This window comes from Schistocerca nitens, chromosome 1, assembly GCF_023898315.1.
Source record: "Schistocerca nitens isolate TAMUIC-IGC-003100 chromosome 1, iqSchNite1.1, whole genome shotgun sequence".
Taxonomy (NCBI): domain Eukaryota; kingdom Metazoa; phylum Arthropoda; class Insecta; order Orthoptera; family Acrididae; genus Schistocerca; species Schistocerca nitens.
The window spans coordinates 932917811-932937527 of NC_064614.1; the positions used below are offsets into that span (position 1 = coordinate 932917811).

Below are 19717 nucleotides of genomic sequence, written 5' to 3' on the forward strand. Positions count from 1 at the left end.
AACCTAAAGATTATCCTCTCATATAGGAGCCGAGGGTGACACCCCAGGGTTGCCATTATGGCAGACTTCCAAAAGGCATATGACTCAATAGATCGACAGACCCTCTTCTCTACCCTGTGGAAACTAGGCCTACATGGGAAGGCTACCAGACTGGTCCAAGCTACCGTGAAGAAAACCACCTCCAAAGTCAAGTTCAGGGGTGAACTCTCCATGTGTTTTCCCATCCAGACAGGAGTCAAGCAGGGGGATGACGTTTCTTGCATCCTCTTCAACTGTGTTCTGGAGAAAATCGTCTGAGAATGGATTTCCATATTGTTACCTGAAGCAGGACTGAAGCTTGGGTACAAGAAAGACAAGACAAATGTATCCTGTCTAGTCTTTGCTGATGACCTCACCCTATTGGCCAACAGCACGGATGAGGATACTCACCAACTACAGAGTCTCTACAGTATTGCGCCAAAAATCAGCTTGAGGGTCAACTTACAGAAGACTGAGTTCATCATCAATATCAAGCAGGCTGCTTCTACAATCCCACTAGGAAACAATGCTATCTGTAAAGTTCCTGCAGTCAAGTACTTGGGAGGATAAATCTCAGTAAGCGAGAGCGAAACCTTGACCATAGACACCAGGTGCACCAAGTTAGAGAGGGCCTATCATTCCTGTAAGAACAGCTATACCTCCAAGTACCTATCCAAGAACATAAAGCTGAAGCACTACAACTTGATAGTAAAACCCTCTGCACTCTATGCCTCTGAGTGCCTCTTGATGAATCGAAAGGCGCCCACTAAGGAAACTAGAACTTAGAGAGAGGAAGATCCTGAGGAAAATACGAGGACCCATAAGAGAGGAAGATGGTACCTACAGAATCAGGCACAATAATGAGCTCTACGGAGATCAGGAAGACATAGTCACACATATAAGGAAAAGGCGACTGACCTTCTATGGGCACATGACTGCCTGAATCACTCCAGCCTCACCAACAGGATCCTCTCAGTGACAAATAGAGGAAAGGCATCCAAAGCCAAGCAGATCACCTCTGTTAAATCAGACTTAGAGGAACTGCAGACAGACAACCGAGAACCGAACTCAATACTGGCAGGCCATCCTGCAGGGAGTCTTCCCACTGTCTCTCACAAGCAGGAAGTGTACAGGCACCACCAGACCTAAGTGGACAGATGAGAGGAAGCAGGCTCCCAATCAGAAGATGAAGGCATAGTGGGCCAAGAAAAAGCAGAAGACCTGAGAGTTAGGGCAAGCCCCCTGGTCCCTAGTAGGCCAGTGGAGGGGGGGGGGGAGGTTGTACTGAGCATTATTTTGGTTTATTTGCAATATAAACTATGTAAAACTTGAAAATAAAATGAGAAAAAAATTTACCATTGGAACTCGACCCCACAGTTCTGCCCTTTCTCCCTGCCCCAAACACTGCCTGGAATTTATACTAACATAATGACTCCTGCCTCATCTGATTCATGCCAACAATTCTATTTTTTCTAAACACTGTCGTCTGGAGCTGCCATTTCTATCACCTATTTCTAGCCAGGTCCTGCATATATCATAAATTTGAATGAAACTGTTGATGACAAGTAGGCATGGTGCCCTCACTAGTGAAGAACTATCCAGCACTTGTTTGTAATTGTTTAGGGAAACTCAATCAAGATGCAAAAAACTTCCATTTAATCGCACACTTCTTGAATGTGCTGTAACTGTCTTATAAAAAAGTAAAATCTGTAACAATAGGAATTCCTAGATTGAATAATACATAAAATAAAAGAAAGGCAACCACTCCCCTACAGCTGACTGATGTGTGACGCATAGATACATTCAACAGAATAAAATATTCACACTGGCTTTTGAGCTCTTGCTCTTTCACTAGCAACACGCGTGCACTTGCACGTCTCTCTGTACCCATACTGTCTTCTGTTGGGTGTTTTTATGCGCCATAAATCAGTCAGCTGTAGGTGAGTCTTAGCCTTTCCTTTATTTTAGGCAAAAAACAGTCTTGTACAAATGACTAAATGTTATGGAATATAGTGCCCAAATTCCAACTGAATTACTGAATCACCAGATACCGCTGCACTGAAATGTATGTACAATATTTGAGGAATCTTTTACAATTATTTCTATGCTCAGCAGTTATTACCAAAGCATGAAGATATGGTAAAGGGTGATTATAAGTAAACTTCCTAATTGAACCAATGTACACATTTTTGTGTTGTTAGTTGTGTTACTGTCATGACTTGCCATTAGACATGGGTACTAGTACGACGACACAGCGCTGAAACACAGGCATCAGTGTACATTACAGCTGCAGACAGTTCACATGGGTCTGGACAAGGTGAACAGGGCTTTATTCAAACAGCTGTTTTATCAAAACACAACAGCAATAGTGCTGCTGTCCTTTGAAGTATTGACACATTAAAGAAATATGGAGAGGTCCTCTTTCCACAATGGGGTTGAGGAACAAAACATTTTTCACCTGGAATGTACACTATCACTCAAAAGTGTTTGACTGTCCTGTATGAGTAATCAGATTCAAACACAAACTAACTATATTGTTTCCCAGTGTCACCGTCAATATAATGTTTAAGAATAGTGTTCCACTTTTTAAAAATGAAATCATTCAAAACATAACTTTCTGTTGTATGCCGTTTGGGTTCCAAGCATTGCATGCTGCTAATTTTGTATTGCAATGGCATAATATAATCTTTCCTCACTAGATGGCATTCATAGCATGTCAGCAAATCTGTGAATATGGTTACAGGTAAGAAAGGGGCATGTAGTTATGCATGAGACACCAAACTGTGAACCTTGTTGAGCACTCAGTGTAAACATTGATAATACGATGAAGAAAGGAAAAAGAGCTTTCAACAGAAAAACGTACTGCAATTGTGTCTTTACATGCAGCCAGTCTTACTTTGCAACAAACAACACATCAAGAACATATTTCCTCGGGTTGTGTCCATTATACTTTGCAGAGGCATGAGGACACCGGCCAGAATTTGGACTAGCCTCAAAAGCGCACGCCAAATGTCACATCAAAAGGTGGTGATAGATAGTAATCAGAAGTAAATGTGATCCCCTCAAAACAGTGCCAGTTTTAGCAGCAGAACTCAACCACAAAAGGGAAAAGCTGGCGAGTGTAAGTACTGTGAAAAAGACATCTTCACGCAGTGAACCTTAACAGGCATGTGGTGGCTAAGAAACCATTACTGATGGCTATTAATAGGCAGAAGAGCATACACTAGGCAAGACAACATGAAAGTTGGGCAGTAAATCAGTGGGAAAAGGTACATTTTACTGACAAATCCAAGTTTGAGGACTTTGTCACAAAGCAACAAGTTTGTTTGCCGGTTGCCAGTTGAAAGAATGTTACACCAATGGGTATCTCCATCATTAAAGCATCGAAGTGGTTCCCTCATGGTCTGGGGATGTTTTGGAGGCAGCAGCATCAGTGATCTTGAAGAAATAAATGGAAAAATGCAAAAAGAGGATTACCATTGTATTCTGCAGTATCATGCAAAGCCGTGTGGAAGAGGTTTGATTGGCGAGGGATTTGTCTTACAGCACGATAATGACCCTAAACATACTTCAAAATAGTGTAAAACGTATTTGGAAAATTTAGTAAAAATAAGGAACTGAAAAATATGATCTGGCCACCCCAATCCCCTGATTGTAATCTTACTGAACTGCTTTAGGATCACTTGGATAGAGCAGTTAAATCAAGTACCATCACTAACACTCATCACCTCTGGACCAGACTACAAAAGGAATGGCAGTATATACCAAGGAAACCTTGATGAAGCTGACAGCAAGAATACCTCACGTGTGCAGAGCAGTGATAAAGCCAAAGGAGGGTACTTTGAGGAGAGTAAAATTCAACTGGATGTATTTAGTTTCAATAAAAGATTATTCCAAATCTGTCTTGTGAGTATTTATAATATTTCTGGTTCCAATTTGCATATTTTCCTCAAAATCATTAATGTTCAAAAACTTTTGAGCGATAGTGTAAACGTTGTACACAATTCACAAGTGTTATCTTGTCATTTGGAAATTAAAATGTGTTTCTTTCAATGGTTTCTTTGTTATTTCTCTTTCATATGTCCTTACAAATGTTTCCACAAAGTTCAATTGACCTGCAATCATTCATTTTTCATGGGGGCCTCTCAGGTAGTGACGATTAATTGTTATCACCAATGTTGTTGTGGTCTTCAGTCTAGAGACTAGTTCGATGCTACTCTATCCTGTGCAAGCCTCCTCATCTCTGAATAACTACTGCAACCTACATCCTTCCGAATCTGCTTAGTGTATTCATCTCTTTGTCTCCCTCTAGAATTTTTACCCCCCCATGCTTCCCTCCAATACTAAATTGGTGACAGGGTTTCCCCAAGTTTCCCCAAGTGAAATTCCCTGATTTCCAGACAAGTTTTAGCATTTTTCCCTGACAAATTTTGAGAGGTCAAGGGTAAGCAGAGCCATAAGTTCACCAAAAAAATTTAAGGGGTTCTGTACATCTCCTCCATTTATTTTGTTTGTTTGTTTTAGGGTGCAAAAACAACTAGAATCATACACACCTATGTCAAACCTGTGAAGACAAAGAGGAATTAAAAATGACTACATGTTGATCCCCAACAATGGAAGAGCAGACAGCTAAAAGTAAGGATGTGGAGAAAGGTCTATAAAATACGCAACAGAGAAATTGAGTTCCAGAACTAAAAATTAAATGGCCTTTGCCATATTGATATAATGAACAAAAAGTAAAACGCAGTCGACAGGCCATGCGCTGTTCACTAAAACAGACAGCAAACCCAAACAAGAATGTTAACGGTAAAAAAAAAGTCATTCCATCAGGAAATGGCAGACAGTTACAAGTTGGGCACAATGTGCACAAATGGCGATGGCTCAAAAGGCAGTGTCCAATACACAGCCTAGTTAAAATGACCGCCTCACAGCGGGAGGGTTGAGAGGTGGTCTCCAAGCTGCTGGGAGAGGCTCAATAACCCTGAGCTTATTCCCATGACTGGAGGACTAGTGGCGATGCCAAACTGACACCACCTCCTGACAGACGGCAAAACAGAGATCTTCAGAGGGAATGTAAGAACTAGTGGGCTGAGGTACGAGGACTGTAGCCTTGGCAGCAGCCTCGTTTCCTGTCAGACCGACATGACCAGGAACCGACAAACATCACTGTGGCTCCATCAAGAGTGAGCAAGTGAAAGCTTTCCTGGACCCGCTGCATATGGGATGGATTGTGTACCACACACAGAGGCTTTGAAGGGTGCCGAGAGTGTCTGAGCAGATGACACAATTGAAAAGCCTGTGTCACAGTATGTAGTTCGTGGCCTGATACAGGGCAAAGAGCTCGGCTGTGAATACTGAGCAGTGTGTCAGAAGCAGATACAAAAAAACATCAGCACCAACGATGATGGCACACCCGACACCATGGTCAATCCGAGAGCCATCAGTGTACACAAAGGTACTATTGCGTAATTCCATGCAAAGGTCATGAAACTGAAGGCAATAGAGCGAGGTGGGTGTGGTGTCCTTAGGAAGCGAATGAAGGCTAAGGTGAACGTGGGTCACCACACAAAGTCAAGGTGGTGAAGGGTTCACATCCACCGGGAAATTTGCAGGGAGCTTGAAGTTCATCTGCCAGAGCAACAGCAGAAAGCAAACTCCAGAAGGTAACAGAGAAGAAGGATGTGCCCCATACTGGCAATGAAAGAAGTCATCAAAGAAGGAGGCATAGGGTGGGTGGTTGAGCATGGCAGACAAACAGCATGCATATCTCCTGAGGAGTAAGTGACGGCATTAGGACAGCGATAGTTCGGCAGCTTCTGCATACAGACTCAACCAGGCTATAATCCGTTCATCATAATAATAAACCTGATGTAAACATTGCACTATGTATTCTTCCACATTTGCTGGAACCTCATTGGATTTCCGTTTCATGTAGGACTGCAGCCAAGCTGTCTCAAGTACTGTCAAGTACAATAATAAAGGTACATTTCGTGCTGTCCGAAAGCGCGTATCGCCTTAGAGACAATACGAGACAACAGCTTAACCGGTGCATTTAACTTTGACAGCACTGGCCTGTCAGCTGGTACAGCTACCCTGCAGTGACATGGCCAGCTGCAATTAAAAAAATTAAAAAAAAAAAAAAAAAAAACGAGACGAAAAATGCAACACTTTATCGTTTTTTATCCAATGTATTATTGTAATTAAAAACAAAAATTATGAAAATTCCTGACTTAACCACAGGGTAATTTTTCTGCATAAGCTGTGTGTAGCTTAAGAGTGTATTTGAAGGATTTCACCATATAGTTAAATACTGAAACCACTGAAGGTCTTACTTACAGTCAGTCATTTGGTAATCTCTTAGCTCCTTCCTTATCCGAATCCGAGAAATACATTTCAGCTCTAGAAATGTTACCTGCTACGTTGATAACGAGCCTATCAACAACAGAATCCATGAAGCCAACCAGGCACAGCATTTTCTCTTCTTCTTTTATGACGAGCTGTTCTATATCCCGCTAGCATTCAGCAGTGACATGTGAAAAAGCTACGTGCGTTAGTTCCAGTATGTCTGGAATCTTAACAGTCTTGTTATTTCAGGGGCCTAATCCCGCAGCTTGGCTCCAGATCAGTTCTGTTGAGTTCATATTGTAGTGATACAGTAGCAAATGTAAAAATGCAGCATTTGTATGACATGCTCGATGTTGCGAAAGTGATTGTTTTTCGTGTTTCTACAATACTTATCTACCTTTGTGGTATAAAATGATGGGCATAGTCCAAATAAAGAGAATTTGATTTCTCATTTTTGCCTTAAATAATTAAATTGTTATGTTTTCTTAATTTAAACAACTTTCATGAAGTCTTTCATAAAACATCGATAATTAATAATTTGTATTTGAAACGGAAATGGGAATTTCACGTCCAATATGTAATTACAAACAAGAAAACATGCATTAATCATAAAAAAATTATGAAGAGTTTTATAATTATGAGATGTAGGTGTTTCAAAATGAAGGAGAAATAAAAATGACAGCAGGGAGATTTGAACCAACGTACATGTTAATACATTTGATTCAGATATCATTGCTCTACCGACTGCGCTACACTTTCAATTTGAAACAGTATGTCAACTGCATTATATACAACACTCTGAAAACTTCAAAGCCGAACATCTCCGTAAATTTATGAAACACATTAAGAACAGCCTATTCCTTGGCACTTTTTAACCGTGTTCCATGCGCGTGTCTCACTATAGAACAGAAAGCAGCCTCAGCCAATCGGAGTGCAATCATGCAGAGGCTGTGACTGTACACGATTTTTGAAATAAAAACTACCCAGCTGAAGCGTGATTAAGAAAAACATTGATGGCTGTAATACACTTGAATATCTTAATGTTTCATTAAACATAACTTAGTAATAAGATACCTCTTACATAAGTAGGACCTACTTCCAAGAGTGTAACAACACCAGTGTCCGTGTTCCATGGCTTCTGACCAATAATAGCATTTCTGTTAGTTTGCATCAGGTTTATTCTCATGATGAATGGATTGTAGTATAAAATGCGCCACTGGCCAAATGGATGCCACAATAGTGAATAGTATTGAGACAGTGTAAGAGGGACGGACATGCAGATGCATAAACAAAGCACCCATAGTCTAGTTTTGAAAGGACAAGGGACCAGTGCAAACGGAGGAGGGCGGTTCAATCTGCACCTCCAAGAAGTACCAATGAGGACACACAGGACATTGAGGGACCACGTACAGTGGGCTGCCAGGTAAGACACATGGGAGGACCAAGAGTGTTTTCCATCGAACAGGAGCCAGAGGAATTTCGTAGTTTCAACAAATGGAGGAGCAACAGGACCAAGATGCAAACATGGTTGGAGAAACCAAGTATGCCACCAGAAATTCGTGCAAACTTTTTTTTTCTGTGGAAAAATGAAAGCCATTCTCAATACTCTATGAGTAAAGATAATCGAGACATCACTGAAGACGCTGCTCAACGAGACAGGTCCATAAATATCTGCAATAGATGGCAAAATTGTCAACAAAAAATGAAAATGCAGGATACACGTAACAATATCATGAGAAGGAAAGTTGCTACCCACCATACAGTGGAGATGCTGGGTTGCAGGTAGGCACAATAAAAAGACTCTCACAATTTTAGCTTTCGGCCATTAAGGCCTTCGTCAACAATAAATAAGACATACGCATACACTGCAGTGTGGTTTCAGTTGCCTGAGATTGCAGTCGTGTGTGTGTGTGTGTGTGTGTGTGTGTGTGTGTGTGTGTGTGTGTGTGTGTGCACGTTATTTGCCTGAGCTCCTCATTAAATATTTCTTCTGACCACCAGATATTCACAATGCTTTGGAGACATCTATTTATGAAGCTTTGTAACTGGGATGTTATCTTTTTATCCATTTTCCAGCTTTCACTGGTGTAAAGGAGGACAGCCTTCACATTTGTATTAAAAATACGAATTTTTGTTTTGTAGCTGATATTTCTATTTTTCCATGTTGGATACAACTGTATGAAGGCAGCATTAACCTTTTTAATGCAGTTTTTCACATCAGCTCCAGCTCCACCATCTTCCATCACTATACTACCCAGATACAGGAATGAGTTGACAGTCTCCACTCGCTGCTCCCCTATTAACAGTGGCACCTCCGATGTTCCCTGAATTTACTCTCATTTCCTTTGTTTTGCCTATATTTATCTTGAGACCAGCAGTCTCTGCTGCTTCTTTCAGCAAGTTTAAGTTAGCTTGCGTATCAGTCAGCCTTTGCACTAATAAAACTATATCATCTGCAAAATACAAATATAGATCTTTTATGATGTTTAAGATATTCTGTGGTATACCATACTTCCGCAACACCTGCCAGAGCACTTTATGCTTCATGGAATCGAAGGACTTTTCAAAATCAATGAATGCCAGGTAGATGGTTGCTTGCTCATCTAGCCATTTCCTTTATCTTGACATAGCCATATCTTCACTTCTTTGTTCACCTCCATGTATTCTTTATGCGCTTCGCTTTTCAGCGCTCTTGTCTTGCAAAGATTTAACTTAAGTTTTAGTTCTTTCCTGCGGCTGATTCATTCCATGTACAGGGTGTATATGCAAAAAAATTCCCAGATTTCCCGGTTACAAACACACTTTCCCCCTGGTGAAAATACACTTTTTCCGTGTTAAGTGACAGTATATTTTCCCTCAAAATTGTAAACTTATCAATCCTTTGAATGGTTATGGATTTATATATGGGCTCAGAATTTCCCGGCACTTTAGAAAATGAAACTCAGGGAGAAAACGTGTTTTGGAAAGATCTTTGATGTGCAACAACATATACGCTGTGTATTTTCATATTACGAAAGTACAAATTCGAATTCCACCTAACACCGAATGTTACTTTCCAAAGCATTGAAATCGAGATTGTGATGCGCTTTTGTAAGGCAGTCAAAGCTCATTGTCACGTGGTCTCCCCAGCCGATGACAGCAGATATTCAGAGCATAGGACACATGATATCAGCCAATAGCAACAACACTTAAGTAGCACAAATACACAAATAGGAAAAGTTAATGGTTTAAATTGGTAAGCTGCAAGACAAGCTAAGCTTTCACATATAATATAGGTCTTTTTTGCGTGTGTTGCACTTTAAGATGTATCACACAAATGTGCCAGCAAAATTTTTAACAATGACAAATGTCTGCTCTGGGCTCAAAATTCTTCTAAATGGCTCGCCATCAAAGAGTTGATTTTTAAATGAGACTCAAACGCTCTGTGATTTAAGAAATTCATCATACATCCTTCACTTGTGTAAAAGGAGATTTACTTTAAAAGCAACGCTTTTCAAACCACCATTCGCAATATTTTCCTGCAACCTCTTAGAAATAAGTATGTTTCAGCAGTTGCCAGAGAGTGGTATATAACAGGCACCACCACATTTGCACAGCTACGATGACATAGGAAGCCCATACGTTTGTACGTGTAAAACATTAGAAGATCTTACATTATGTCATAAAAGAATCAATCCGAGGATACTCCAAGAGCATCAGAATTTCGTGAACCATACTAAAATGTGCACATTTAAAGTGCATACTTTAAGTGCACATTCGTATGTTCCGATTCCCAATGAAGCACGCCTCGGCCTGATATTAAGCTTTTCAGTGTGGTTTTCGGGATGTAAGTTTTCTTGGAGTATCAGTACTGTATTATCTCAAGTTTGGTTCTTTATTATGGCATAATGCCATTCGAGCTCTTAAGATGAAAACGTGCACTTGAAATGCAGCAAACAGTTGAAACTGGCCAATAGTGGGGAATTAAACACTTTGTTTCGAATACATTGACTGCCTCAGTGGAAAGGATTAACAGAAGCCAAATTTCTTTAGCAAACCGACAAAAACCACTTCATTGTTCTGCAAGAAAGGTGGAAATAAAATTAAACCTGAAACTAATAACATATTTTAGACTTCCATAGTTATGTGAATGTATTTTAATTTACTTGATAGCTCCCGGCCACAGAAATCCGTTTTGTTTTCATTTGATGTGAGAGCAGTAAACAAAGAGGAAACAGCAAAATCACTAAATGTAAACACGTGTCACGTGGAGACTACCCACTTCCCCACTATAACTCTGACTGCTCTGCTCATCAGCCCCGGATCTACAATATTTCCGAACCGGGGCAACAGTTGGTTGGTTGGTTGTTTGGGGAAGGAGACCAGACAGCGTGGTCATCGGTCTCATCGAATTAGGGAAGGATGGGGAAGGAAGTCGGCCGTGCCCTTTCAGAGGAACCATCCCGGCATTTGCCTGGAGTGATTTAGGGAAATCACGGAAACCTAAATCAGGATGGCCGGACGCGGGATTGAACCGTCGTCCTCCCGAATGCGAGTCCAGTGTCTAACCACTGCACCACCTCGCTCGGTGGGGCAACAGTAGACAGCGGTTTCTCGATCTGATTACGTCTATTTTGTCACTGTCTGCTACATAAAATGAAATAGGCTTGTCTAATATTTCAGCAATTTTAACACACACCGAATAAACGAGGCTGTTTTGGCATAAATGGTAATTTTTATAACACGACAGAATATAATTCATGAAGTACCAATATCAAATGCCTATTAGGCCTACCACAACAAGCAAAAGGCTTTATGTTAGGAAATAGTTCCACATTTCATTCATATACTACAGTTTCTCAAGCACGAAATCGAAATGTAGTAGTATGAAATTTTTATACAAATTTGGAAGCGTCATATTCTTCCTCGTTCTAACAAACAATCTTGTCATCACCAATTCTGCAACTATTCCTGCCACTGTCAAAACTTATTTGGCAGTTAACATCAATAACCCTCCCAGAATCAGTGTTTTAATTATCCCTTGATTATTCTCTGGGTAGACATTGTTACACGTTCGTACAACGCGTTTTCTGCACTACTTCCAGTATAGAACTTAAGCAGCTGCTAGCCGAGGACTGTACAACTGGCCCTTACTAGAGTACTGGTCTGGCCAAAAATTTCCTTTGGCAAGAAGATAAGAGATTATCTTTCTTACCTGTTAGTCATTTATTTCTACACTGGTAGTCTGAATCTATGGATTTTGCTAGTAATTATAACAAAGCTGACCATTCGCAAACCCAGTCAACCATATAAACAGCAATTGGCATTCGCCCTTTCAGCTTTATTCCGCTCAGCTTGTATAGCCCCGTCCCCTTTTGTCTGCAGGAAAGTTTATTTCTAGATGCGACGAGGGTTCCCCCGACAGATATAACATGTACACTATGCACGCATTCAAAAATCAAGTTATGATTCATGCAGAAATCAACTTAGAATGTGTTCAAAAATATTATAAAACAGAGAAGCATTTCAAAGTCATATGAATAATCATTAGACCAACGTGCGCTGGATGCTAGGTGCTTTGTGAAATAAGGTTTTTCCTCAATAATATGAATTTGCCCCCCCCCCCCCACCCCCAAAACTGCAGTTGGGGGGCTGGGGGGGGTTGCAGCTAGAAGTGCTTGGGCTCGCTCACAACTGCTAAAACGAATCTAATGAAACTGTTGTGACGTCATGGTTATTGGAGGCAATTTGTTGTTATGAAGCTTTGTATACTCTTCCTAAAGCCTTTGACCCATTTCGCTGTTGGCAGGGGCTTGTATGAGGATTGTGTGGTGTTGTTCTTGCTATTGTATATGGCGCATTTCCTTTGCAATTTAAGTTTCATTTACATTTTTTTCTCTTGTTCATGTTTTATTGCTGCAGCATTATTCTGCAGTAGCGGGATACGGTAATAACAGTAATATCCTTTGTTGGAGTATCGGTTCTTACCAGTCAAAATTACAAAAATTTTAACTGAAAATTAAAACAATGAAAAATTCCCAGAATTCTAAAAAATTCCCGGGTTTTTCCCAGTTTTCACCCAGATGAAAAAATTCCCGGGTTTTTCCCAGATCTCCCGGTTGTCCTGGGTGGTATACATCCTGATGTAGCATCGGAGATCCAATCCTTCCTTAGATGTGCCTTAAATCCTAAAATTTTTTCCTCCCACATCTAAATAACTGTCTTATTTTTTACCAACCTGTTTCAATTCCCTCTTCCATAAAGTTTTCTTCAGAAAGGACCCGGAATCTGTTTTGTAGTTCAAGAGCAAATGTTTCTTTGATCTGCGGTCTTTTAACCTTGGCACATCTATTTTCTTGCTCCTGTGATTGAGCTTGGTTCTATTTGCCACTATCTTAAATCTGAATTCAGCCGAAACTAGGTGGCGGTCACTTCCGATGTCTGCTCCTCTTCTATTCCTGACATCTAACAGAGATGTGTCGAAACTTGGGGATAATGGCTATATGGTCTATTTGATTTTCAGTAACATGGTCTGGAGAAACCCACATTATCTTATGGCAGTTATGATGTGGAAACAATGTGCCTCCAATGACTAGGTCACGTCCAGCACATGTATCTATCAACAGTTCACCATTTACATTTCTGTTCCCCATGCCATACACACCCATTATAAGTTCAAGCCCTTTATTTTCTGAATCAACCTTTGCGTTCAAGTCACCCATTACAATTTTTACGTCCCTAGACTGTTTGTCTAAGAACTCTGTTAAGCTCTGTGTAAAATGCATCTTTTAATTTTCCTTTGGCTATTTCAGTAGGTGCATAGTATTGAATTACAGTGACACATCGGACATTTGTTTTAAAGCGCGCGGTTATTACGTGTTCTGAGACTGGTTTCCACTCCAGTAAGTTCTTCTAGCTGCTTTTAGATAGTAAGAGCCCTACACCATTCCTAAGCATCACATCTTCACCTGTCTAACCCACATACAGCAGCACTCCGCCATTCTGTTTGAATTCCCCAGATTATTATTCTTTCATGATTCTTATACCAAGTGTCAGATATGATTAAGTTATGCTCTGTGCAAAATTCTACCAGGCGGCTTCCTTTTTCATTCCTTCCCCCCAGTCCATATTAACCTACTACTTTTCTTCTCTTCCTTTTCCTACAATCTAATTCCAGTCCCCCGTGTCTCTCTCTCTCCTCACTATCTGAATGATTTCTTTTATCTCATCATACATTTCTTCAATCTCTTCATCATTTGCAGAGCTAGCTGGCATATAAACTTTTACTAATGTGGTAGGTGTGGACTTCATGTCTATCTTGGCTACAATAATGCATTCACTATGCTGTTCACAGTAGTTTATCCACTTTCCTCTTTTTTTGTTCATTATTATACCTACTCCTGCATTACCACTATTTGATTTTGTACTTATAACCCTGTATTCACATGACCAGAAGTATTTTACATCCTGCCAGCGAACTTCACTAATTCCCACTATACCCAACTTCAACCTATCCATTTCCCTTATTAAATTTTCTAACCTACCTGCTTGATCCTGGAATATTTTACCCAAGAGGACGCCGTCATCATTTAACCATACAGTAAAGCTACATGCCCTTGGGAAAAATCATGGCTGTAGTTTATCCTTGTTTTCAGCCATTTGCAGTAACAGCACAGCAAGGCCATTTTGGTTGATGTTACAAGGCTGGATCAGTCAGTCATCCAGACTGTTGCCCCTGAAACTACAGAAAGGCTGCTGCCCCCTTTTCAGGAACCACACGTTTGTCTGGCCTCTCAACAGATACCCCTCCGTTGTGGTTGCACCTACGGTACGATTAACTGTATCGCTGAGGCATGCAAGCCTCCTCACCAACAGCAAGGTCCATGGTTCACCAATAAAATACTTAAAGTTGCATGAAGAACAGGTACAGAAATCAAGAGACCAAAAATGTAACAAAATCACTATTGTAGAATCACATACTGCAATTATAACAACAATAATATCATAGTTTTACAGTTGTTTGTAGAAACATAGTAGTAGTAGGTAGTAATTGTTGCTGTCTTCAGTCCGAAGACTGGTTTGATGCAGCTCTCCATGCTACTCTACACTACACAAGCCTCTTCATCTCTAAATATCTACTGCATGCTAGATCCTTCTGAATCTGCTGACTGTACTCATCTCTTGGTCTCCCTCTATGATTTTTACCCCACACTTCTCTCCAGTACTAAATTGGTGATCCCTTGACATCTCAGAATGTGTCCTATCAACTGATCCATTCTTTTAGGCAAGTTGTGCCACAAATTTCTTTTCTCCCCAATTCTATTCACTACCAACTCACTCATTATGTGATCTACCCATCTTACTCGTTATGTGATCTACCTATTACACAGTAATGCACAAAGTAGTCTAGATGGCCTTTACCTAGCTGTTGATGTCAAAAATCTGCTGCATTAAGTACAATCTGCTGAAAGAACTGTAGCTAGGCTTTCCCCCTACTACAAAATGAACTCTGCATTAATTTGTATATGTGCACATGTGAGTGCATCTCAAACACAGAATGCATTATTAACCTCTCTGTTACCAGTTAACTAAGCATATATGTAAATATAACAATGTGAGGTGGTGTGATCCATAAGGTGCCATATACGAGGTCTTACTGAAATGGAAACCAGATATCCATATAAAATTTTCAGAATAAGGAACTGCTATTATTTTAGCTGGACTGGTCAAGCTTATCATGGACAAAATTTTATATTATATAAAATACTTACGTTTCAATGACGGGTCCAACGTCTTTAATCCAGTAGCGGGAACCATCTTTGTGATCCTTCAATGAACCACTAGTGAAGCTCTTTATGTAATGGCTCAGCATCTTTTCTTCATTTTCATTTGCAGCATATTTCTGTGACACATTGAAAAAGAAGTAATCCAGATTTCAGGAAAATTAAAGAATGATTACTTTACAGCTTCTAAAGTTGTCTGTCAGACAGGTGTGCTGGCTGCATTGTGTAGAAACTCTGACAATACAAAAATAAAACAATGGAAAGTCAAGGTTGGCATATCAACAATATTATGGAAAGGACAGATTGCTATTCACTGTAAGTAAGAGCTGCAGACAGGCACAACGAAAAGAAACTGCTACCTCTGGCTGCTCTGGCCAGAATCTGACTGGAGATAGCAGTCGTGTGTGTGTGTGTGTGTGTGTGTGTGTTTTCTGAATAAGGCTTTGACTGAAAGCTCAATGTGTAACAGTTTTTTCGTTATGCTTCTCTCAACCGGATGTGACATTTTTACAGTAAGTAACAATCTATCCCTTTCATGATACTGACAAAACAAAAATACATATATTTGACTTTTGGCAGCCTGATTTTTGTTTAACACCTTTTCATTCTTAAGCATTTATTTTTCTTGAATTTATAAATACTCGCTACATACTAAAATGAAATTATAGCATGGAAATAAATATATTTTTACAGCATTTACCGACTATGTAACTGTAGTTAAAGCATGAAAGGTCTGCACCCAGTAAAGTGCCTGGGTATGGACGCGGCTTTTTAAGGAAATGAGGATGTCAGAAAAGTGTGGTTGTGACTCCAATATGTAGCAGTTAATGTTAATCCTGAGACTGGGTTTGTACACTGCAGATGCCATCTTACTCTGTTTGCCTGGATGTATGGCAAGAGTTTCTTTCTCATTCCCTTCATGTACTGATCACAGGAAAAATAAATGCCTGTGTCAAACTTAAGCCTTATCTCTTCTACAGCCTGTACGGAAGTGATACGTAGTTGAGCTGCAGCAAATTTGTAGCTTTCTCAAAGGAAACACTATCGCACCCTCCTCAGATTTAGTGAAGATGGCCCAGTGGATAACCTGGCAAAAACTGAACACAGATCAAGCATGAAAACAGGAAGAAGGTGTACTGAACTGTGAAAAATGAGCTAAACGGAGACAGTGAACAGCCAAAAAGTAAAGAGTGCAACACTGAGTGAAGTGGAAGACCATCTGTGTCATGGTTGAAGCCTTGGGCTGCAAAGCGAACAAACCATGTTCATGTGATACGAGTAAGTTACTCTCGCAGATAAATGTGATGATTAGTGAGAGCAGGTGAGATACCACATAAGACGTTTCACAGAAATGAAAACAACAAATAAACAGCTGTGAACTATGTTACAACAAAGAAATTCAAGAGTCAAAACTTCCAAAACTGAATGCAACTTCAAAAACATTAAAACAGATGTTTTAACAGAGCACAAAGAAACTGTGTGATTGTGCAACTGTTCCGTTCATTGGTTGCAGCTTATGTGACAAACTATTATGTTCTCATCATTTCCTTCAGAGTGATCACATTCACATTCATATTCATATGAACACTTAAATCGGACAAGGAGGCAGATGCGATGGGGAGTTCCCTTTTCAGTTAAAACTGGTTCTCAAAACTCTGCAAGTGGGCTTTTGTAAGACAACTGATGTCTGTTTTCATTTTTCTGCCAGTACAAGTGTTTCACCATTTCTGTGACACAATCCTGCTAGTCAAAGAGAAGTGTAACCCTACATTCGCCATTAGTTGTATACATTCAACATTCCTTGTCAGTCGTGTTTGATATGTGCTCCACTCGCCTGAGCAATATTCTAAGATGGAACTTACAAGTATTTTGTAATCAATCTCATTTGTGGACTGACACCATTTTCCCAATATGCTACCAATAACCTGACATTTGTCATCTGTTCGTACTTTTATGATTATGTGGTCATTCCATTTCATATCCCCACTAATTTTTACACCCATGTATTTGTATGAGTTGACTGGTTCCAACTGTGACTCATTGATATTGCAGTCATAGGTTAATACATTTTTGTGTTTGTGAATCACAAAAATTTGCATTTCCGAAAAGTTAAAACAAGTTGCAAAGTTTTGCACCACTCTATAACCTTATCAAGCTCTGACCAGGTATTTGTGCAGCTTTTTTCAGATAGTACTTCATTGGAGATAACAGTATCATCTGTACAAAGTCTGAGGTTGTACTACAGTCCACCAGATCATTAACATGAATAGAAAGCATCCCCACACATTTCACTGCAGCATGCCTTAGCTACTTCTACGTCTGTCAAAGACTTCATCTAAAATAAAATACTTCACTCTCCATATCAAAAAAACCTCAAACCAGTCACAAAATTTTATTTCATACTCCATTTAACCATATTTTTGTTAAGAAACTTTGTTGCGGTAGTGATCCAAATGCTATCAGAAAGTAAAACAATACTGCTTCTATCCTGTGTGCATTGATCCATGGTTTTCAGAACGTCATGAGAGAAAAATCATGAATTGGGGTTAGCACCACCAATGTTTTTGGAATCCATGCAAGTTGGCATGAAGAAAGTCATTTCCTTCAAGGTGGCTCTGTTGGAGTGCCCGTGTTTTAAGCATACGAACCAATTCGTTTTTCATGTTCCAAAAGAAATTCTGTCAGAACTTCAGACTGGTTTTCAGCTTTAGGTAAGAGTTAGCTGAAATCAGTCTCGATTTACAAGGAAATTCTCACACACTGTCACTTCTATGGTATATCATAAGGAACACTGAAGAACAAATCAACTGCCAATGCTGAGCAGCACCGCATTTGGCAACTGGAAGGTAAACTCTCCAACGGCTGTGACGAAAACAGTGGTCGATGATTTTGACTGCTACATCAGCCCTCTCAGTGAAAGCAGAAGGGTGTTCAAAAATATAGCAGGAAAGTGCACTCTATGTCCAAAGTGTGTTGTTCATTCGGGTAGTCCGTCTGCTTCAGATTGTTGCACTCGCGCATGAGGCTGAGGCTTGTTTTGCGGCACGAGTATTGTCAGCACTTCTGGGAACACATAAGCAGCTTTCACCCTTTCAATTAAGACTGTACTAGGCTTACCATTGAATAGTATATCCAGAGTTCGTGCTCCTGTTTTGATAACTTGATATGGGCCGTTGGGCGGGGGGGGGGGGGGGGAGGGGGGCGGCGATTGTGCCAAAGGTTTACCACTGTCGCCGTTTGTAACATGACACATGCGAATTTGAAAGTCACAGGGCATGTAAGTAGGTGTCATTCAAATGCTTGATGATGCTGAATGCATGCAATATTTTCCCCTCAGGTGACAAATGGAATCTGATTAGTCATGGTCGGACGGTTGTATGGAACTTGAGTCCACCAACTCGCCAGGAAGTTAAAGTGCTTCTCCGTACACAAGCTCCACTGAAGTTAATCCAACTCCAGTTTTTATGCGGTGTAAAGACCAAGCAAGACCATGGGTAAAGCAGCTATCCACCAAGAGTCATGACATCAGTGCAACCTTTAAAGAACAGCGTCAACGTTCGATTGCGCCACTGCTCACTGGGTAATAGCTGATTGTCCTATGACAGAGTGTCACAAAATTTACTAAGCTGACTAAGTAACTCAGACTTGAATTGCCAGTCGTGGTCTGTGGTGATGTGCAGCAGACAACTTCAGCACAAAACTTAATTTGACATGAAGGCAAAGGCTGCTGATATCTTCTCAACTGGCTTAGTTTCTGGCCAACAAGTGAAACAGTCACTTGCAGTAATAAATACACTGATCATTTCACAGAGGAAGTGGACCTACTACATTATGGTGCACATGCACGTAGTGTGTCATTGTACCTGGAAAATCTAACAGGCGCATGCACATTGCATGATATCTTACTGTTCTGACACTGAAGGCATAAACAAGCCCTTTCATATAATCCTTCTGCATGCCAGGCAAGATAAAACATTTAGAAACCAGGCGAGTCAATGATTTGACACCAGGGTGGTATAGGCTGTGTATGCAGCCAAAAGCACATCTACGGAATGCAGGTGGCAGGAAAGCATGAGACCTTCCACTAGAAATGTCACAAGATAACTTCACATCTTAACCAGGAACGTCTACCAGTTGTAATAAGGGTGGACAATAGATGTTTCAATAGTTTCTGGAGCTTCTCATCAGACACTTGTGTGCAAGTTCGGCAAAATTAGGAACATTTCTTACACTACTAACTCGAGACAGTCAATGACTACATTGTCAATACCTGAAATATGATGGGATATTGGTACTGAATTGAGCAATGAACTCCAGACAGTTATACTGTCATAATCAACACTTGGTTGTTCTGTCTGAAGGTGTAGACAAGCAGCTTGTGATCTGAAACTTTCTGGCAGATTAAAACTGTGTGCTGGACGGAGACTCGAACTTGGGACCTTTGCCTTTCGTGGGAAAGTGCTCTACCAACTGAGCTACCCAAGCACTGGGTAATATCTTCCTACACTGGGCCACTGCTTTCACTTTGGACACCACAAAGAACGAGTTATATGTTTCCCAAACTATCACTGTTTATTCTTAATGTGTACTCA

General features: G+C 40.4%; 1 protein-coding gene across 5 annotated transcripts in view; it reads right to left on the reverse strand.

Annotated features, from left to right (window-relative positions):
- The window catches only part of LOC126193839 (dipeptidyl peptidase 3), a 141970-nt gene that overhangs the window by 69789 nt on the left and 52464 nt on the right, over positions 1-19717 (reverse strand). For all 5 annotated transcript variants that reach the window (XM_049932721.1, XM_049932720.1, XM_049932718.1 and 2 more), the window contains exon 7: positions 15114-15244. In XM_049932721.1, coding sequence (XP_049788678.1) covers positions 15114-15244 — 131 coding nt within the window. The remainder of the gene's footprint in view (positions 1-15113; positions 15245-19717) is intronic.